At 34.1% G+C, this 23,610-nt stretch overlaps 1 protein-coding gene across 1 annotated transcript; it reads right to left on the reverse strand.

The window, feature by feature from the left end:
• Positions 1 to 4,110: 4,110 nt before the first annotated feature.
• LOC142985858 (uncharacterized) lies at positions 4,111 to 5,211 on the reverse strand. Its single transcript, XM_076134102.1, has one exon. The coding sequence runs from the start codon at positions 5,209 to 5,211 to the stop codon at positions 4,111 to 4,113; it is 1,101 nt and encodes a 366-aa protein (XP_075990217.1).
• Between the last annotated feature and the right edge of the window lie 18,399 nt (positions 5,212 to 23,610).

The following is a 23,610-nucleotide window of genomic DNA, read 5'->3' on the forward strand; positions in this document are numbered from 1 at the left end:
AAGATTGAAGATAAATCGAATGCAGTTGTTAAGAAGACGGTCAAGTTTGTTGAGGAGATCTGCATTCAGGTCAAAGTAACACACATCACCATAGTCGATCAGAGGGAATATTAAGGTCTGCACAAGCATGGCTTTGGTCCTGGATGGCAGAAAGTTTTTGAGGCGATATAAAGCCCGCAGTGTGCTAGTCACTCTGCGACAAACATTGGCTATTTGGACTTTCCAGCTCAACGTTGAATCAACATAAAGACCTAAATCCCTTACTGAAGACGTCGTGTCAATAGTCCAGCCGTTAAAGACTATAGGTGGTACATGAACATTACCTAATCTGCTAATATTGCGGTGACTGCCTACCACTATAGCCTGACATTTGGCAGGGTTAACGGCCAAGCCAAACTTCTCAGACCAGCACCTAATGTGTTCGAGGTCGCTATTCACGACGTCTACAGCTGTCGATATAGAGTCCACGGACTCTTGCGAATAAAGTTGCAAGTCATCGGCATACAGATGATACGATCCTCGAAGATTTTGGGTTACTAGATTGATGAATATTGAAAATAATAAAGGAGAAAGAATGCCGCCTTGTGGGACGCCAGAATCCAGTCCACGCCAGCTCGATGAAGATTCACCGAAGTGAACCGATTGCTGGCGCCCTTGAAGATATGAGGAAAACCAATTCAGCGCACCGGAAGATATGTTAAGATGGGAAAGGATAGAGAGAAGGATATCATGACTGACGGTATTGAAGGCGTTCGAGAAGTCTACTAAAGCCATAACAGTGACTTTAGTATCCTCCATCCCCGCCCTAACATCGCCAGTCACCTTAAGGAGTGCCGTCGTAGTGCTGTGGCCTGGTCTGAACCCGGATTGGAGCGGGCTAAGTAAGTTGTTATTTAACACAAACTGTGTTAACTGCTTGTGTACGCAGGCCTCCAGCATAGTAGCCATAGTACTTTCTCTACACCTTTTGTGTAGACACACTTATCCTTTAGAATATCCGAAATAATTGACTGATAATTTGAATATGGAATAAATCCTTCACGCCAGTATATTTTGCGGTTACGTTCAATCCAACCAACCTGTCGTCTTTCTGGTTTCGTCAAATCGTAAAAGGGAAATGGAGGCTTAATTAAAAATACTTGTAATTTCCTGTCACACCATACTGCAATTTATTTTATTATAAATACATTTGCTTCTGTTTTAAAGCCTTGGACATCTACAATGGCATTCATGATAGCCTGCGCACAATGTTGCTCAGAGGTTTGTATTCCACTAGTCGATCATTTATAATTAAACAGTAGGCAGCGGTGTTATCTGGTATTGGTTTTGAACATTCAATTTCTAAACGAACGTCTACTGGACCTGTTTTTAGACTATCGTTTTGCCTTGAACAATCTAAGATAAACAGGGGTGCCTTTTCTTTAAAATCTTGTAGATTAAGCAAAGGGTCGACTGAACAGTTATAATACGACTGACGAAATTTAGCATACATCTCGTATAATATAGAATATTTATTCTTGGAAAACTATAAGCTTAGAGGCTCATAGGGATAATATTGTGAATTCAAGAAGAGGGTCACGTTTGTTACGTCACAATGATCGAATAGTGAACTATCTTTCAATTTATTGTTCTTTCTATTAGTTTGTAAGCAAACAATGACATATCTGGGCTTTTCCAATTGTGAAGCGGTTTTAACTGACCAAGAATGCTTTGTCGTTTTAGGCAGTAATGGATACTCATACAAATCCCAATTCCTGAAAGCCATCTGAATAGATTTATCTTTTTCTAAGTGTTTTAAAAGTGTCAGTCGTTCTCGATCTGATACTTTTATATGTGGTACCCTCCACTGAACTCTTTGTATATCTATTTGAAAATGAGCGATATCATCAGTAAGAATAACACTGTTTAGGTTAGAGTTACTTCTATTCAAGATAAGTTCATGTTTGCAGTTTATCACAATTTTATTGTAATCCTCTGCAAATCCTAGTAATTTATTTAATGGTATCACAGCACAAAAATGCCCATCACTTTGAAATCCACCTAAATTCCAACCCCATAAACCAGCAACTTTATTTTCTGCTTCATTCAATGAGATATATGACTTTATTGTTGACGTTATTCCCGAATTTTTTATACGGTCTATTTCAATACCATTTATTTCATATCTGATGTCTTGAAACAAAAACATAACAGGATTGTTAGTGAACGTAACAGTTTTCGTGATCGGATTCCCATCTTTGCCGAATAACTTTGCTTGACCTTCGATGTAAATTGAACTGGCTGATGGCAGAACGTATATGTCTTGCTGATGTATGGGAATTCTGATTTCATCGTTTTCTCTAAAGCTGTTATTGTAGGGATTATATGAATGGATTTCATAACTTTCAATCGAACTGTCAAAGTGTGGCAATTCAGTAATCTGGAGCATATTCACACTTTTAAGCCAAGAGCTTTAAGAAACTCTTTATTTGACTTAGTCAATTTTTTAATTTTTATATTACGTCTGTGCACCTTAGTGGTCGTAGAAGCAATAAGACGTTTTATTTTCACTGGCGTATTTTTATAATATACTATCATTTTGTTTTTCTTAAATGCAGACGTAGTTGAATACGTTCCTCTTTGAAGTTAATACAGTGACCAAATTGATAAACAATTTAAACAGATATAGATGAAATTATATTTTTGTTTACTGGAAAGTAGATAACATTTTGTGGTATCTCCACGTAATGATGACCTAGTGCAGTATTAGGCACAAATTCATGAATAAAATGTGTTGGTAATCCGTTGCAATATGAACCGTACACAAGATCACATTCGATTTTAATCACAGATAATTTGCTAGTTTTAGTAGTCTGATCTGGATCTGGTCTTGAATTAAATACTGAAAAGTATAGTAAGCCGCACTCGTATTGACCAGATAAATGAAGTGGCGGTTGAAAGTATGAAACTAATTCTGATTTATTTCCAGAGATTGTAACCGTAGTAGACATGCTTATATACTGGGCTCTTATTAAAGATCACGCTTATTTAATACCTTATTACACCAAAACTTGTTTAAAAAGTCCAAGCAAAGATGTCCGCAATTAAAAGGATGGTCACGTTGTATATTTTCATAGTTGTAGTTCACTTTAGAACCCACATATTTTATGAATTCCTTTGGTGGTTTAAGATTGCCGTAACTATCAAAATACTCAATATAATCATAGTATTTTACATAGGCTACCCAATGAGATCCAGGGTTTTTAGAGCTATCCAAATTAATTATTCCACATTCTTTTTTGAAGGGACATTTAGGGAGCTCATCTCTCATGAAGGCGCCTCTAAAATATGGAATAGTATTCCCATACCTTAATATGTCTGAATTAGTTAAAGCTCGATTGATAAATTTATAAATTTAATAATAAATATTTTTTTTAATAAATTTATTTATTGGCTCCAAACTTATTATAATATTACATAGTATAATGTTACATTTGAGTTTTATACAGTATATAAGAGAGTTAGTAAGAAAGACTATTTTAATTGTTAGTGAACGGAATAATTATACTTTTAACATGCGCTAGAGATACAATATTATTAATTCTAAATATAATTAATTGTGACCGACCTGAGCTAGGTTTTAAAAAAACCTGTGTTACAGGACTTCACTTGACGCGACTTTGAAAGAAATTTTATTCGACATTATTTTGGTTATTTGCCTAGATTACAATACAAAAAGTTAGTTATATACAGTGGTAAACTATAAACTAGGTGTAGATTTTAAAACTAACAGTATTCAATGGTTTTACTGTACAATGTCTAGTAATTTTTTTGTATCTGAGTAGTCGTATTGTCCTAAGTATTCAGACAAAATTTTTCTAACTTTTTTAGATGTAAAGTTATAAATGTGTAGTTCCTTATTTAACTTATTATATAGATATGGCCCCAAAAAAATGTAGAATCTGGATACGAAAGCATGCTTTGTTTGGGGACGAGTGCAAACAATTTTTTTTTTTTTTTTTTTTTTTTTTTATTTATTCCTTTATTTCAGGCAACTGAGGCCCATAGTAATAATACAATAAACAAAATACAACTTATAAATAGACTAATACATACAAATTATAACTTATTCTAAGTGACACGTGATCCAGGTGTCGCCTGACGCGTGGTGTCGGGTAGCCGTCCTCTGTACCGTCGGAACACAACACCTCTCGGCCAAAATTCCTCCTTCATGAAGGTCGACAGATGCTCAGTCGGCACTCTCACCACAAATGAGTTGAAATTCACATTGTGACAAGACTGCAACTGCTCGACCCTCAGTTTGATTTTGCTTTTCAGTTGGACGTACTCTACAATGTTTTCGGCCTTTGTAGAGTAGTGCAGGCGGGACACGTACAACAGCGTCGCAGGCACGGCTGGACGCAGCAGATGGTTCGGTCCGGTCGGTGCAGTACCGCACTGATTGCGACGAGATGGCTTCCTCTTTTTCTTCTCCACCTTGATGAAGCCATCCTTTTCGCACGTAGCCTCGTTCTTCTTACCCTGATGCGGATTGACGTCTGATCTCATAGTGATCTTCTTATCCCCTTTCTGTCGCCACTGTGGTGGTTGTCCAGCTGGTTGGTTGGCGGCAACGGCCGCGTAGGCACGTGTCGGTGTTGACGTAGCGGCACGTGTCACTACCTCGACCGATGTTGTTGGGGGGACGGGGCGGGCGGCGGGGCGCGGTGCGACGCAAGCAGTTTCGGCAGCTAGCGACGACTTAGGACTCGCCGCTTCCAAATTGCCGACGGATGCGTTTTGCGCCCCGCGACGTGTGTTGACGTTGGAGGTGTCGGGTGACTTACATGACGAAACAGCGCCACGTAACTGCGCCACCTCCTCACGCAATTCACCGATGGTGTTATTGGACACCTCCAGCATCGACTGCATCTCAGCCAGACTCGACTTTAGGAACGTGATGTCCTTCAATAGCCTGGTAACGTCGACGTGGTCGAATGTGACAGGTGGGAGTTTATGCAGCTCCTTCGCCACAAAGGTCGGCACGTCGTCCGGATCCATTACCTTCAGCAAAGCGATGATATCTTGCACGCTCTTCTCTGTCCCATCTCTTCTGCGGGACGGCATCTGGTCCAGCTTGCCAAGGGACTGGTATAACAATCTCTTGCCGCTGCTGATGTCCTCTTCTTTGAAATTGGACTTGCAGATCTGCATCACGCTGACCTCGTCCATAGTGTCAATGGCATTTTGAATAAATGCCAACAACTCATTAGCTATAAGTTGGGTACTCATAGCCATGATCACGTGCAACTTCCTCTGACCTCCTTTTGTCTGCAAGACCAGGGTCAAAAGGAAGTAGAGAATGCTGATGAAGAATAGTGTTTACTATAAATAATTGTCGTACAGTTAATACATTACATGCTGAGTAAAGCTGGTGTGTAGGGAACCTAAAAGGGCGGAAAGTAGCTACCTTTAGAACTGCTCTTTGTGAGCGTTCTGGTGGGAGTAGGATAGATTTAGCAGCACCACCCCAGGACGTAATACAGTACGTAAGTATGGACTGACACAAAGCCAAATATACTTGTCTAATTAATTTATAATCAGCAATGTTACGTAAACTCTTGAAAATATATATCAATTTACGCACTCTCGTGCACAGTAAATCAATATGTTTACGGAAGTTTAAATTTGTCTCTATCGTGACACCTAGATATTTTATATTGTTAGTTACAGCTAATGTGGGACAGGTGCATGCAGCGTCGGCGTTTGTTAGCGAGCAAGTATGTGCGTAAATATTATGATTAGTAAGCGGCATGTTAGTATTTCTCATTTTAAATGAAATATACTTCGTTTTATCGATATTAAGCGTTAATATATATTCCCTAAGCCAGTTAGATACGACATTAAAACCCTTCTGAGCGTATTCGTAGACGTCATCCTGTGTTGTTGCCGAAAACAGCAAGGCCGTGTCATCAGCGTATGACATTATGACACCTTTATGTAGTTTCAAATTACAGAGGTCGTTTATATATATTAAAAATAAAGTAGGACCTAAGATACTACCTTGAGGGATACCATAGCAACTATTTTGTAGTTCCGAGCTTGTATACTGTCCTATTTTTACTCGTTGATAGCGCTCACTGAGATAGTCGGAAAATAATTTCAATTGAATTCCTCTTATTCCAAGTGATTCAAGCTTGTGCAAAAACAAGGGACAAGAAATAGTGTCGAAAGCTTTAGCTAGGTCTAGAAAAATCCCAATGGTGTGCATGCCATTATCCAGGTTAGTAACTAAATAATCAGTCACCTGGTGTACTGCCTGGCTTGTAGATCGTTTAGGCCTAAAACCGTATTGACTTTCCGAAAGAAGTTTGTTATCCTCAAGGTATTTTATTAACCGACTGTTTATGATTTTTTCCAAAATCTTTGAGAGTCCTGTTAAAACTGATATGGGTCTATAGTTGTAAACACTGCATTTGTCTCCAGATTTGAAAACAGGAGTGACTACAGCTTTCTTTAATAAACTAGGAAATATACCTTGAGTCAAACAAAGCTGGAAAATGTGAGTTAGTGGAGGGGCAAGAATATTCTTAAATCTTTTAAGCAGTGTGTTAGAAATGTTATCCCAGCCAATAGCACAAGTATCTTTTAACTCAGAAATTATTCTAATTACTTCCTCGATGTCAGTATTTAATAAAACAAATGAATTTACCGTTCTGTGGGATGAAGTAGTGGCGTTATGAGAGATGAAACTATTTGAACTGAAAGTACTTTCTGCTAAGTTTTTTCCAATGTTACTGAAAAAACTGTTAACATTATTTATTGCTTGTAAGGGGCCCGTATCTGCGGAAAGAAGATCAGGCGGCGGTTCTAAAATTTTTGTTCTCATGGTGTTAGATTTGATGAATTTCCAAACAAGTTTACTGTTATTTCCTGCCGCTTGCAGTTCCCGTCTGTCATATTGAATTTTATTTTTTTTCAGAAGTTTATTGCAAAAATTTCGATACCTTTTATATATTAATGAAATATTTTCATTATTGGGAGCAAGTTTTGATTTTATGTGCAGTTTGTCTCTGTGTCTAATACAACGGACAAGGCCGGGTGTGATCCAAGGCTTAATATTATTATACTTTCTAGGCAAATTTACAGTGTAAGTGTTTTTTACTATTGCACTTTGTACCGACTGTATAAAATAATTAAGCGATGTATTGGCATCACAGCAGTTATAAATTGGGTCAAAATTAATGTTGTGAATGTCATTCTCAAGGTTAGTGTAATGTACTTTATTATAGCTAAGCGTGCAGTTTTTCTTAGGTAATTGTATTTGTAGTGTTAGTAAGACTGCTTGATGATCGGTTATTGAAGAGTTAATAACTAAGGTTAATGATGGCTTACCTGATTTTATAATAAAATGGTCTAAACATGAACCACTTTGGTGTGTAGGGTATTGATGCGCAGGTAAAAGTCCGTGAAACGAACATATGTTTAGATAATTATGGGCATTGGTATCAGTTTTGGTTATGGATATATTAATGTTAATATCGCCTGTTAGTATAATGTTTTTGAAGGCTGTTAATTTATTTAAGTTTATTTCAAGTGATTCCAGGAATTTTTCAATACTTAGTGAAGGAGGTCTATAGATGGCCAATACTACTGTATCGGCATCAACTTTAACTAAAAAGCAGTTAGAGTCGTGGAACAATGGTTCCTCTATGGTTGTTTTTAAATTATTTTTTACATAAACTACGACTCCGTCGTTTTGGTTAATGTTTCTTTCGGTTTTATATGAGTTATATCCGTTAAGAACTGGTAAGTTGACTGTTTGATTAGACAACCAACATTCCGTCAAAACAATAAGGTCACAGCTTATGTCAAGATTATGTAAAAACACTTCAAAGCCATTAATGTTTCGATTTATGCTGCGAATATTTTGTGTAAGTATGCTGAAAGATTTGTTCCCAGCTGGAAATAAACGTTTGCACTCGTCAACATTACAAACTTTAGTTTCAGACACAGAAAAATTATCTAGGTCACTAAGTAGTTGATGAGTCATGGAATTTAGTAACAAATGAAAAAATTAAATAAAAATAAACTTAACGGTTTAAGTATGTGCGAATTAAAATTATCTTAAAGGTAGCGCTCTTAGGCGCCTTCATAATCTATTGAATTAATATATTTGTCCTCTGAGTATTTACGTGCTGGGCAATTTACGTCACCTGTTGAATGGTCACATTTCCTTTTAAAACGATTACACGTCGCACACTTGGGGGAAGAAGATTTCTTGCTGCAATCCTTAGAAGTATGCCCAGAGTCTCCACAGTGGCTGCAAGTAGGGCAAGTTTCACGGCAATACTTAGCTGCATGGCCGTACTGCTGACAATTGAAGCACCTAGTTACTATGGTGAAATCTCTCACGGGGCAAGATGTCCAGTTAATGAAAATGCGTCCTTGAGTTATTAGTATTTTTCTTATATTTGCGGGCACTTCCAAAACATAATTACAGCTGGCTAGGTTTTTCTTACCCGATTTATGACTCAATTTTATTGTAGATAAAAATGAATCACGGGTAATATTCGGCAGCTTCTCATACAGGTTCTGCTCATATATGCACTCAAATACCTCCTTCTCTGTAAGTGCTACAGGTACACCAATAACGACAATCCTTGGTCGACGCTTTGTAGCTTCCTCGACCTTTAGTCCCGAAGATACAAGTTTGTCCGAATGTCGCAACTTTTCTATATCGCCTTTATTTTCAGTGCTTATAAGGACTCCACCGTTCTTTACTTTTCGCACCTCCCGGACTTGCAGTAGGACTTGCATTGAGTAGCCGATATCTTAGTTTTTTTGTTTTGATACAAATATTCCAAGCCCATCTTTATGTGGCTTAAGGCTTAGTCCTTTGCCTAAGCAAAGAGCTTCCATTTTTTCGTTATGCCTCTTCGATTCAGCTAACAGTTTTTTCGCCATTTTGAATTCATTTATGGTTTTAGCAATACCAGCTGCACCACCTGCTAAAGCTCCAGCCGCAGATAACCCCGCAAAAATAGGAATCAAAGGTAGCACTTCACCAGTTTTTGGTATAGGAATAACACGAGGAAGTTTAATTGGTGAATTATCAGCTAATTCCCTGGCAGCAGCCATAGCTAATTCTATAGCTACTTTTTTGCATTTCGGTTTTAATTTTTTCATTTGTTTTTTCGTTTTAGTAATAACGCTCTTCAATTTATTTTTTAGTCCTTTTCCAGATGTATCTTTTTGCGAACAATTGTAGTTACTCTTTTTTAGTCCAGAACCTGTTTTAATTTTGGCTGACAGCGCTACATACTAAACGTGCTGCGAGTTTTTCACCGAGACTAGCATCCCGGGCGACTGCTCGCTTTTTCGTCATATTTAATAAAACTAAATCTGCCTTGTGGCGATCCTTCAAGTTCGAAGACTTATTATAAGCAATGTCGTGTTCTTTACAATATTCGTCTAATTTATTAACACCTTTATCTCCTCGTCTAAGTCTTCTAATTAATTTTGTGCCCGGCCCACAATAATTATAGCCTGGCAAGTGTAACTCAAACGGTAAATGATTTATTAGCCAATTGAGAAGACTGCTCTCTCCAATACACATGATAAGACTAATGATAATTATATTGAACCTTTAATAAATAGAATTATAAAGTAAAATAAATATGTATTAATTTGTTACAATTTATTTGATTTTTCAATCCAACTATTCTCAGAAGGAGGCAAACCCAACCATTTCACGAAGACTTTATTTCCTTTCCGTCTTAGAATTTTCTCCACTAGATAGATATCGGGATGTTTCGTTCTTTGAAGCTCTTGCGCATAAAATGCACCTAAGATAGGTCGACCTCGAATTGTATCTTCAATTAAATATGTGATAGGCGTAGTACTTTGAATCTTTTTTATTTTAAATATTTCTGTTGACCAATTGGGTGTATATCCTTTTTCAAAAGTGCCCTTGTACTTACTAATACGTACATAATCGTCTACTTTAAACTTACTTTTCATACTTTTCACGTTTTTTGACAAACCTATATATCTTTCCAGTAGGCGTTTTTTATTTTCATTATCTACATCTGCAGGCATTTGATCAATTGTTCTATGTTTAGTATGATTATATTTATAGACAACATTATCAAGAGTATTATCTATCCATTTATAGTTTCCTTTTAAACTAAATTCTTTATACAGTTTGGATTTCAGGGTACGGATAAACCTCTCAACTATTGAAGCCTTTTTTGTTGAAAATGTTGAATAATGATTAATATGATATGTTATCATAAGATTTTGAAATGTATTGTTATAAAATTCAGTCCCATGATCCGTTTGCAGATTTTTAGGCACACGTCCTTTGTTTAACAACATCTTGAAAGTGTTACTTATAGCATCTTTGTTCTTCGATTTCAAAGGAAAAGCCCATGCGTATTTCGAAAATGTATCAATAACAGCAAGAATAAATCTAAAATTTTTGTTTTCCTTAGAAATTGATTGCATGTCAATTAAATCCGCTTGCCATAGATCGTCTATCTTTCATGATAACGTGTCTTCGTGAAAAGTTCACTCTTGCATTTTTATGAATTTCGTTGACCACATCGGCTTTACTCATGTTTCTTTTTGTCTCAGTTTAATTATGCCTCTACGCAAGTTCTATGTAATACTGAATAAACGCCACATTATTTTTACTATTTATTCTTTAATAATACCAGCTTCCTTTAATTCTTCGATTATTGATAAAATTTCGTTATCGTGATTTGAATTGCCAGCATCTCTTGACGCAACTAATAATTGCAATCTCTCAACCAATTCATTAGGGTCATCCCAATATACTAAATCAGTGTTATTTTTGTATTCCTTAAGCTTTGGTAAGTTTCCTCCAAATTTAGTGGAAACTTTGTCATTGAATATTTCTGAAAACAATGGTCTGATGATTGCACGGTATTTTGTTCCTTTATCACCTCTTATTTGACCATTAGGATTAAAGTCTCTCTTATGCGCATTTGTAAAATGTAGCATATCCTTATAGACAAGTTTGTCCTTGTCAGATATTAATTTTAAATTAGGTTTTCTTCGAAGTAACAGTTCTTTTAGTCCAGGGGTTAAATTATAGGCTCTGTCACCGATTTTAACTAAAATGACATTATCCCTATTCAAGTTGTCTATTTTAGAAAAGGATACTGATAAATTACCCATCCATAATCTCTTATTTTCACTTCTTATCCCAAACGGTATATTTACACCATCATAAATGTCATGGATATCATAACCTTCTAATGATATTTCTAGGTCATCTGGTAATTCAACTTTGGGTGACTTTTCAACTGGTTGTTCAGAATCTTGGTTTGGGTTATAACTGTTCTCAAACATTGCATTTGAGCTAGTGTTGATGTCATCAGATTTAGTGTTTTTAGTATTGTTGAGAGATGTGTTTGCCACATTCGTATTCTTCATAATGGGTGTATTCGAGTCAACTAGCATTTTAAGAGGATCAGCGACAGGTTTTAGCATTTTATCAAGTGATAAGTTCATGGTATATTCCTGAGTTTTCATTTGTTTTATTTTATTCTTTATGGAGTCTACGGACTTCATTATTTCTATTTTAATATCTTTATCCATCTTACATTCAACGACCGCATTCACATAAAGAAGAACTAATACTAATTTACTTTGTATGTTATTCACAATTATATCAGTTTGTATCATCAACTCCATCAAATTTAAAAAATATATCAAAATTTTTTCTGTATCTGCCATTATTTAATGAACATTCTTTGTTAATAAGTATGAAATTGTAACGATTACTCCAAACTCTTTTACAAATATCTTTAAATTGGTTCCAATTTAAATCAGGGCTGACATGTTCCTCATAAATATGTTTTAAGTTCACATCATCTTGTTTAAATACTATAAGAAAATTTACATTGTCACGTAACAATTGCTTCGGGATTTTGGAATAAGTTTGAGATAAATAGAAACAATCGATTTGTTTATGTCGTCCCATACAGAAATAATTACGGATATTTGTCTGCTTCTCAGTTGCAACGTCATCAAAAATAAAAATAGAATTTGTTAAAGCTTCACTTGGAGCCATAACATCTTTATCATCATTAAATTCATAGAATTTATTCTGCGGAATTCTTCTTATTACTTCACTCAAAAAGCGATATTTTGGTTGAAAAGAGGTTTTAGAGTAAAGATGTATATTTTTGAATTTCAGTCCATTTTCATGTAGCACTAAACTGATCATAACATTTGTTTTTCCACAGTTAGATGGCCCACATATTATACAACGTATTGTATTTGGTAATAAAGGGCTATGCCTTACGTGGTGAGGAGAGTCACTAAAGCTTATATTATTAACATTCAGGGATATGGGCTGCTTGATCAACTTCATCTCGCCTATTAATATTATCACTAATAAACATACCAATATATACCCGCACAAAGTCTTACATTTTATGTTCCTTAAAATCAATATTCTTTATCCCCTCAATAACATTGTGAGGTAATTAAGTAAATTTCTCGTAAGGTGATTTCATAAAAATATAAATAAAATCAAAATTCTGAGTAAAATATGTTCTTTATTAAGCTTACAAAAATCATTACAAAATTTAATGTTTATAAAATCGTGGCATACATCGTACAAATATAATATTTATTATTCTAACATATGCGGTCACAATGACCCCAAGGTAAAGTGTCTATTTGATTAGTTTGAACAAGTTTTTTATCATCTATTCTATTTAAAATTACTTTATTAACTTCCTGCGAATACATGTTTGCTGGATTTTATCATATTCATCTTACATTGTAAAGTAATATTCTTAAATAAAACTCTCTTATAATTAGATATTTTCAAACGCTTTGTGACAGGCTTTGATACTCCTTTGGCTTTATTAATCTGCGTTTTTATTGACTTAATACAATAGAGTTTTGCTCTCAAACCTGTGAATTCAGTTATTACATCGCCACCTAATTCATCTTTAAACAAGCCGGGAATTTTATTATTTACATTTGGAATACCGTAAGGATTATTAAAATCAAAGTTAATGGTATCAAATTTTAATATATTTTCTTTTAAATCCTTATAAAAGTTTTGTGTATGTATAAAGTATAATAAACTGTCAGTATCAGTATAACATAGTTTAACATTTTCACCGTATTTATTTTTAATGAAATCATAATGAAAGTTATACATATGTTGTTTAGCATATTCTAATACAGCAAAACCAACGTAGATAGGTCTATCTAAAACAAGTTTTTCGGGATTCAATTGAACTGCAAGAAAGTCTTCACTAAATATACAGATACTTTTTAAGTTTGGTTTAGCAATTAGTTTTTCTGCACCTATTGTTTTATTTGTTCTATTCTTATTATCATTGCACTTAGTCACCAATTTAACATCAACTTGTTTTCGTTTATTTTCTATAGTTTTTCCAAATATTGAATTATTCAGAAGCTTAAAGAAATCCCTTTCAAAAGATGTCTTTGCTGCTTGACGCAATTGAGTATTTAAGTCTATATACTTTTTTAAAAAGTTTTCTTGTTTAAATTGCAGTATGCGATGTATTTTTTTCAATACAAGACCATTTTTAATACATTCTTTTAAATGAATATAATGTATTACATATTTATACTTGTCATATAAGTTCGCTATTAACTTTTCTGTCTTTCCTCCTATGGGTATGAACTTTTCTGGAGCGAAAGGCAAATCACTGTGTAAATTATGTAAGTGTTCGGGATACATCAGATCAACTTCTAAAATGTAGCCGTACTCAGCATCATCAGGGGTGTCAAATAAACAAAATGTTAATATTTCAGGGCTTGTCAAAAATTTAAAATCTGATATTGGTAATTTTCTAGTCATTGCATATCCATAAAGATTGTTACAGTCAAGATATACTAAAAATGTTGATGGTTTAGAATCATCAAAATGAGGGATATAAACATTATTGGCTTTAGCATATCGGTGGGAACATTGTGCTAATCCACCACGTATTCCTTTTTCTATCATATTATAAATGTCTAAATCATGAATCAATTCTAATTGAACGCCAGTGTAAAGGAGCATAGCGTCCCAACTTAAACCGGGGGAACTTACATAGTAAGCAGGATCAAGATTATAATATTGTAAACATATATTTCTAAAGTTTTCAAAAATATCGCACAGCAGTAAAACATCGCACTTCAAATATAAATCAGTATATTCACCAAGACTTCTAATATTAAAGAAATTCCAAATAGTTTGCGCATGTTCATATTCGCTATCTGTTAAATGTTTCATTTGCAAGCTGTTGTAAAAATAACGCTTTGGAGGTAGCTGTGTCTCATTATATTTGTCCCATGAATCAATATATTCGTAGGGATATATACCTTTCCTTCGTATCAAATCAAATTTTTCGTCAGCAGGAAAAAGTGATCTTAGATTTAAAAAATCACTGTCTGCTAAGCTTTTACTCAAATTATCTAGGCTTGAACTAAGAAACTGGAATGAATCTATGAATTTAATTTGCAAAGGTTTATTATATTTATCGGTTTCAATAAGTTAAGTAATACTTAAATATTTTTCTTTTGTCTTGGGAATTATTTTTATTTCTCCATCGTATTTTGCCAATTCTTTGATAAATAAATGGGAATCGTAACCGGATAGATTATGAAAAACGATAGGTATGAATGAACATACTCTATAAATTAAATTACAGTGTGAATGTGCTGCGCCTCTATACTCTGATGAAATATGATCATGATCTCGCACTTTGTCATCAAACAACAATTGTTTACAAATATGACATGTGCTGGCATTGTGATAACTATTAATTTGCTCTGGAGTCATTGGTTTCATGGCTTTAACAGTTGTCAAGATCTCATGGATTGATTTAGTTTCTTCAATGATTTTCTGAACAAAAACTTGTACACAGTCTTCTCCTCGATAAGTTACAAATTTATTTAATTTTCTGTCATGTGAGCAACACACATAGTATGCAAAACATGAAGGCTGGTGCAATTTATTCTTTATAGTATTTTTATCAGTATTTGTTTCATTAAAATCGCATAACAGGCTTTCAAAATCGGCATATATAACAAAATTAATTTTTTGTTGTCTCTCAAAGTGTTTAAACTGTAACGTACTGTTTTTATCAGGTAATATAGTTATAATCTTAGAACATGCATGAGAATGAAATTTTGCTGGACTTGTAAAAAATTGTAAACATGTCTCACATAAATACATTCGACCTTTGTGTCGTGAAACTTGGCGTCTCACTAAGCGTTATAAGTTTTTTATCAAACAATAATGACCTCTGTTATTTTTCTCGTAATATAATAAATTTACATGTTTATCTCTTCTGAAATTTGTTACATAAAGGGGACCAGTTACATTGTAATGTTTATCCAGTCCATAAATATTAATACTTAAATCACAATTCTTGTTCTCAAACAATTTGATATCTTTGGGTGATGGTGGGAATGTAATTCCAGTTATATTAAATACTAGCTGACCCGTGCGGCTCCGCTCGCGTGAATGTCGTGCTGTTGCATTAGTTGCAGCTCACTTAGACCTAGATACTTTCAAGGCTAGATGCCAAATAAAATAATGCACTAAAAAATAAAATTTATATCAATTTCCACAAAAATCTAAACAAAATCCATAGAAAATGTTTAAAAAGTACTTTGAAACGTAAAACAGTCACAAAAAGTACTGTCTCCGATGAGGTTCGATCCCTCACCAAAAGGATTAAAAATTAAAAACGAATCTATAAACCAATACGCCACAGCGACGCTTGTAATATAAGCTAAAATTTTCGCTTATATTTTTATGTTACCTGTGAACGATTTTTACTACATATTTGCAATTTTCTAGAAAACTAAGAATTTTTATGAGATAAAAAGTTTCCTATAAGTTGCTCCACTACTTATTCATTAAGATTGAAAATATTGAATAACCAAGTAGGTACCTACTTATACTTTCAAAAGACTGCGGAATTTATGACAACAAAAATATTCGCTCACTCAATATTGTGATAAAAATGTTATTTAAATAAAAAAATATGTCAAAAAAATTATAATATTGAATTAAATCACCTAAAAAAATTAACACAAAATTTAAAAAAATAAATAAATTGTACAAAAATGAAATGTCACTCGTTAGGATTTGAACTTACTCTCTCATGACAAAACAAAAGTTCATCCATGATATATGTAACTACTTCGACCACGAACGCTATTAATATTTCAGATAAAATTATACGTTTATTCCAAAAAGGCGAAGCGATTTTTTTTTAAATATTATAAATATCCTAAATGCTAAACAGATAAAAAAAACATACTTAGTACAAAAAGATATCCTTTTTGTACTAAGTATGTTTTTTTGTGAATAACGTTACAATTTTTTTTAATGTAAGGCCATTGACCTAGTTTTAGAATTAAGTATTTAAAATGGAATTATTTGGAACGTGATAACACTTGGGTTACTGGGTCGTTCTCCTGAAAATAAAAAGCAAAACATAGAACTACTTAGATTTTAATTCCAAAATACATATTATCCTACATTGATTAGGGTTGCCATAGATTTGGCTAGGCATTTTTAGGACCGCTTGCCTGACCTTGGCTCTTCTTAAAAATTCAATAGGAAATTTAGAGGGGAAATTAGAGCGATGATGAGTACTATGCAATATGGAAATTTGGAATTGGGGTGGGGGCAAGACTGCCGGACTCTGCTGGAGTGTAGAAGGCGCTGATACAGGAAAATTATCCGTGAAAGTATAAATTTGACGCATATTTCACAACATCACTGTATTACCATACTCAAAGAGTAGGTATATCTTTTGTGTTCAAACCATGTATGGTCACTGAGTTCGTACTCAGTTTTAAATGATTCGTATTTAAATTGAAACATTGTTGGTCGACCTTCCGGTATGAGTTTTGTACGCCCTTGAATTTTATATCTGAGGTATTTTTCTGAACTAATGATGCCTAAACACATTTTATGCTTAATAATGTATAGGTACTTGCGATGATACGTCCGGAACCGCGTAACCCGTAATTATTTTTTATATATCATCCGTTGTTTATTTTTTAAAACTTACCTATAGTCTGTTGCATAGCTATCCAATTTATTTCCTTAATGCAACCAATTAATTTGGTTATGTGTTACGAACTACAACGCCATCTGTTAGTAGCGGCGAACAACGACAACAAACGAAATTATTCGGTTTGCCACCTAGGATATCCCGACCGCACCGGACCCACGTAAACCAGTCAACATTTATGTGTAATAAATCATACAACATTTATGTTTGAAAATCTTATAAATGTATAGCCTGTTTCAAAGGTATTTTTTTTACAATAAAGCAATCAAAATAAATTAATTAGGAAAAACATGCTTTGTTGCGGACTATAACGCCATCTATTGGTTGGTGCGAACAACAGGTATCGATACGGCAGGCGCTGCGAACTATATTGCGAATGTTGTGAAATGGATTCGCAACGCCATCTATGGTATCTCTAGGGAAACGCAGGTTCGAAAGATTTCTACGTATTTTTTTCAATTTTCTAAAAATCTATGAAAAATTATGCGATAAAAAGTATCCTAGAGACTGCTCCACTACTTATTCTATGCATATAGCAAATTTCAGTGCGTTCTATCCGGTAGTTTTTACGTGATAGCGACACATACAGACGGAGGACAGACAGACAGACAGACAGAAAAGAAAATTATAAATTGCAGATTCGGTATCAGTATCCGTTACTAAACATCCCCCATTGGTTTTTTTTTAAATATATTCAATGTACAGAATTGACCTCTCTACAGATTTATTATAAGTATAGATTGTGCTAAAATGTGGATAAGAGCTTGCCCTGCAGACATTATATTTAACTGGAAATAATGCTGCTAGAACGCTCCATAAAAAACAATATTCATCATCATTCTTAATATTTATACAAATCTTTGTATTCTTAATAACATCTGGTAGCTCTATGTAAGATCCACCTCTCATGGGAGAATATTTATTTATATTTATTTCTAAGTGACTCAGTGATGTGAATGACCATCCTGATTCACAGTGCTCAAATTCGGTTAATTTCGACTTAAAAGTATCTCTTAAATAAAGTTCATTAAAATCTGTACTTTTATAAATAACTTCGTATTTTGTATTAAATGACTTCAACTGTTGCTCACCTGTTTTACTTAAAACAAAGTAAGCAAATAGCTCAAAGTTTATTTTAATACATGTATTCTTTAATAATGATATCTCAATCAGTTTAAGAATGTCATCTCGCTTACCATCCAAGAACGTCTCTGCTAAGAGGTACTCGTCTTCTATGGATGGATTTAAGCGATAAGTCATTATTCTGCTCTTAAATGCTGTGGCTATTATATCAATATTTTCAAACTCTGATTTTATCAAACAATTCGATTTGTGGATATTAGTTCGTTTATGATATCTGTATTCATCTCTAGGAATCTCAATTTTACATTTATCACAATTTATACAGGATCTTGATGGTGAATCAGAAGAGGATGGTTTTGCTGAAAAGAATAATTTAAAAGAATAGTAGTAATACATTTATTTAAATACATTTATATAATATACATTATTATTCTAAGTATAAAGTATTGTCAATACACTTAAATCATAGTATGAGTTAAATTAACATTTATTCTATAAAAGTAATAAGATTATACATATTCCTTGAGATTAGTTTAGATAGTATTAAGTATTCTACTGGTACGAGCTTATAAATGTTGGTGTACGATTTTTAAATTCTTTCCTCGTCTCCTTTATAAATTCATTTATATGTTTCCAGGACTCAGTGTTTGAATTTGTTTTATTTTTTATAGTTATTACGGAATGCCGCCATCGATTGACTGGTGGCACCCGCTCAATTTCATCAGTATTATAAATCTTCAATTCAATATAATAATTTCCAGTTTTATCTTCATCTATTTGACGCGAAAAACCGTTTGCTAATCGCCTCGTTACGTAGGAATAAATAGTGCTATTTTTTTACCGGTGCAGTTGCTACGATGCAGTTCGTCGTCGTCGTCGCTATCGGTGCCGAAGAGATCTCGCGCCGTAGCTTTCGCCTTCGTCTTCTTCGTAGTAGAAGGCTGGCTATCTGATGTCTTCTCAGGAACCTTTCGCTTCTTCTTGCTTGACTTTGTGGAACGTCAACTGTTGACTCGTCGGATGATGGGAACAATTGGTCAGCCATTTGCTTAGACCTGAAAATAATAAATAATATTAGTAAGTAAGTGGCAATAGTAACTTTATGATAGAGCTCCCCAATGGATAATAGATTGCTTTATTTTAAATAAATTATTATATTATTAAAGATTGAATACCTAGAAGAGCTTTTAAAATAGTTGAATGATCAAACAGTAGAATTATTGAATAGTTGATTGATCGAATAGTCGTTATTAAAAGTTGAATGACTGAATAGTAGAATTATTTAATAGTTGATTGATCGAATAGTCGTTATTAAAAGTTGAATGACTGAATAGTAAAATTAGTAAATTATCAAATAGAAATAAAAGTACTTACATCTTAGAGAAGATCTGGGAAGCTTCTAGGTACCGAGGGGAGCAGCTCCTGCTTGTAGCTCTTGAACAAATGTTATACGGTCTTCCTTCAGTAGCTACACTCTTAAATAGTGGTAAATCTACGTCACAGTATCCTAAATATAGAAAAGGGCACGTGTATTAAATGCTGTGTCAGAAAATATAATCCAAATACGATAGTTTACATTATCTTAAGCATTGTAACATAACACTAATTTAGCTTATTATGATAATACTTACCCGACTGCATCAAAGATGATGTGTTTAATGTATTTATTTTGTGAAACCAATTTCGTTAACCACGTTAATTTGTATAATTGCGCTATGGTGATCAACTGATCACATAGCTAATAAACATGCATAATCAGTATGTTAAAAATACATATTAATTCATATTGATGTAGTAAAATATACTTATCTCTTGGTGACTTACAAATCATAAGTTAAATTAATTTATGTAAAAATTAATAAACATAGTCTCTGTCTATCCCGTTGGGAAAGAGGCGTGATGAATATGTATCTACTTATGTATGCATGTAAAAATAGGCGAAACCGATCACAAAAATAGTATGTTGATATAACGATATTGTTTTGATTAGTCTCCTTATAAAGAAATGCTTACATTGTAAAAAGTAAAATAATTATCTACGACATACTACTTACGATGACTTCACTCGCCGTATCTTCTCGATTAAATGTATGAAAAAATATAGAGCGAACAAACGAACAGTCGTATTTATGTTATGAATGTATAATTATGGTAAACAATAATATATTAGGCGTCATGGTGTCTTACGGTTTCAATTACATGATACCATTTTAGACTGTGAATAAATATGCAACAAAATCATACGATTTTGAACTCTATAAATGAAAAAAATATCATATATAAGTAAATGAAAAAAAAAATTTTTTAAATCTATTCTGTTTCTACTTCGAGCGACATAGCGTTATTGCAGTGCAATGTCGGTAAGTAATTATTTTATTTGTGAAGTATAGTACAATTATACTTTAACCTTAATATAATATAATGGGTGGTATAAAGAATATTTCTGATTATTCCACAGGACACAGAAGATCTTTTCAATTTTATACCTATGGATCAAGCACCAGTGCAACAAAAGGCTGGACAAAAAACGCTGGGTCTTACACGCAAGAGATCAAAAACAGATCAAACATTTTTTCAGTATATAAAGAAACCCGTCACTCGAGGAACAAAAATAATTAAGATAGAAATTTATGACACCGACAATTTCCTAAAATCTGAACAACCGATATGCAACTGTGAAGCTGATGTGTGTGTTCAACATATCGTGAAAACTACATTATTTGATGACATTTATACCAGTACGAGAGAATTAATATCCAAAATTCAAGATGATATTGAAACAAAAGCATAGACTGACTAATTTGCATGATAAATTCTATACCATGTGTTTGAATGTTGTAAATAAATATGTATAAATGAGCATAATTTTTAAAATGTGTAACTTGAAATAAATTGATACTAAAATTAATATTTAGTTTATTTTCTATCTCATAAACTGCAGCACCTTTATAAGGCAGCGGCGGACGGCGCGTACGCGCATTCCAATACCAGCTACGTAACGTGGCGTATGGATCACGTGCTGCTTGAATGCGAGATATTGTTACCTAAAAACGTCTTCTTGAATCATTGAATGAATCTAGCGTGCACTTTGTAAACCAGTAAAGAATTAGAATGCTTATACCTGAATTAAGAATGCTGAATGAATCTATACTACTATATACTATATCTATACTAATATTATAAAGCTGAAGAGTTTGTTTGTTTGTTTGTTTGTTTGAACGCGCTAATCTCAGGAACTACTGGTCCGATTTGAAAAATTCTTTCAGTGTTAGATAGCCTATTTATCGAGGAAGGCTATAGGCTATATAACATCACGCTACGGTCATTAGGAGCGGAGTAGCAACGAAAAATGTTACGAAAACGGAAAAAAATTTGACCCATTCTCTTCAGTGACGCAAGCGAAGTTGCGCGTGTCAGCTAGTGAATAATATACATGAATTTGAATGATTGTAGATTTTATTAATCAAATGCACATTAAAACGAATAAATAGGAATTAGATATAGGTTTAAGTTTGTATATTAAAAATAGTGTTAATTTAACAATATCAGAATCTCTATATTATTATTGGGTACTTTGCAGATTTATTTGCTCGGCGGCACGCGTTGGAGACGCTTTCGTTAACTACAATATATCAATCCGATATTAATATCTATTTTCGAATAATAAGAATGAATGAATGACTGAATGATGGTTGAAATTGGGCGTTTCTGGATCTGATCTGATCCAGAAACCCCAATTTCAACCTACTAGCGTAATGTCGGTAAATCGGTTTGAGATGATTAGGAGCTACTTGCATTTCAACGACAACAATGAACATCTTCCGCGGGACCATTCCGATCACGATCGTCTCCATAAGATTCGGCCTGTGATAGAACAGCTAAATACGACATTTTCATCAGTTGCAATAGATCAACGACTTTCTATAGATGAACAGATGTGTTCAACGAAAATTGCACATTTTCTAAAGCAATATTTACCAAATAAGCCTCACAAGTGGGGTTACAAACTTTATGTTCTCTGTAATCTCAGGAGATATGCTTACAGATTTGAGGTCTATTCTGGAAAAGAAGAAAACAAAGACAAACCAGCCGATGAGCCTGATCTCGGAATAACAAATAACGTCGTTATACGTTTGGCGAGAGCTATACCAAGGATGAACAATCATATTGTATTTTTCGATAATTTTTACACATCCCTGCCTTTGGTATATTACTTTAATAAACAGGGTATACAATGTGTCGGAACTATACAGCAAAATAGGCTACCGAATTGTCGACTCCCTGACAAAAAGGAACTAATGAAAACTTCTGTTCCGAGAGGTACATATGAGGAACGCGTTTCTCATTCAGATGGAGTAGACTTTTCGGCCACTGCGTGGAAAGACAATAAAGTAGTCACTCTATTATCAACTTACGTTGGCGCCGAGCCTGTAAGCAAAGTATCAAGATACGATAAGAGGGCTAAACAAAAAATTGACATTCCTTGTCCCAAAATTGTGCAAGAGTACAATATGCATATGGGCGGGGTCGACCTGATGGACAGTTTCTTAGGACGCTATCGGATTCGAGTAAAGAGCCGGAAATGGTACCTACGGTTGTTTTATCACCTACTGGACCTCACGACAATAAACTCATGGGTCCTTCTGAAAACCAATCTGATTGCTAAAGGTGTGTCAAAAAAGCAACTGCCTAATCTTGGGGAGTTTCGCAATTGTTTGGCTGACACACTGTGCAATATAGGTATGTCTGGTGGAAGTAAAAGAGGACGACCCAGCACTTCCTCTCTAGAACGCGAGCTACAAATAAAAAAGCCAAAAGGTCCGCAACATCCGCTTCCGTCAAAAGATGTGCGCGTAGATGGGTTTGAACATTGGCCTGTATTTGCCAATCGATTACAGTGCAAGATGCCCAATTGTAAGGGCACCACACAATGGTCGTGTACCAAATGTAATGTACCGTTGTGTCTAAATCAGAAAAATAACTGTTTCAAAGATTTTCATTCACTACAGTAAGCCTAATTCGAAGACAGTCGTAAAATAGAAATAGTATATAAGCTAGATAATTAATACTAACTGTAATGCATACTGATGTAGATCTACATCAATAAGTTTAAAAAAAAAATATACTTTTTGGAAAAAGAAATTTTTTTTCTTTATTTTTCCCTTAATCTATAATTAATTAACTACTTGTTTCAATTTATTGTATTTAAAAAGGAAAAATCACGCATTTAAGGGTTAATACCATTATATAATGGGGATAAAAGACTGTTAAATCTTTATTTGAGAAAGTGTCAATACGTCCTTGAGCGATACAAGGGAAGCCATGAACAAAATCTTTACGTATATAAGGTGTTAACTAGCCGTTTGCGAGACGACGCAGCCGCACTTCTATCAGAACGCGAAGATATTGTGACATGGTCCACATTTCGGGAATTACTCATCCAACATTT

This window comes from Anticarsia gemmatalis, chromosome W (assembly GCF_050436995.1).
Source record: "Anticarsia gemmatalis isolate Benzon Research Colony breed Stoneville strain chromosome W, ilAntGemm2 primary, whole genome shotgun sequence".
Taxonomy (NCBI): domain Eukaryota; kingdom Metazoa; phylum Arthropoda; class Insecta; order Lepidoptera; family Erebidae; genus Anticarsia; species Anticarsia gemmatalis.

What these genes read in the sequence shown, in the direction of transcription:
- LOC142985858 (XM_076134102.1), bottom strand. Translation starts at nt 5,211, where the DNA reads ATGGACGAGGTCAGCGTGATGCAGATCTGCAAGTCCAATTTCAAAGAA.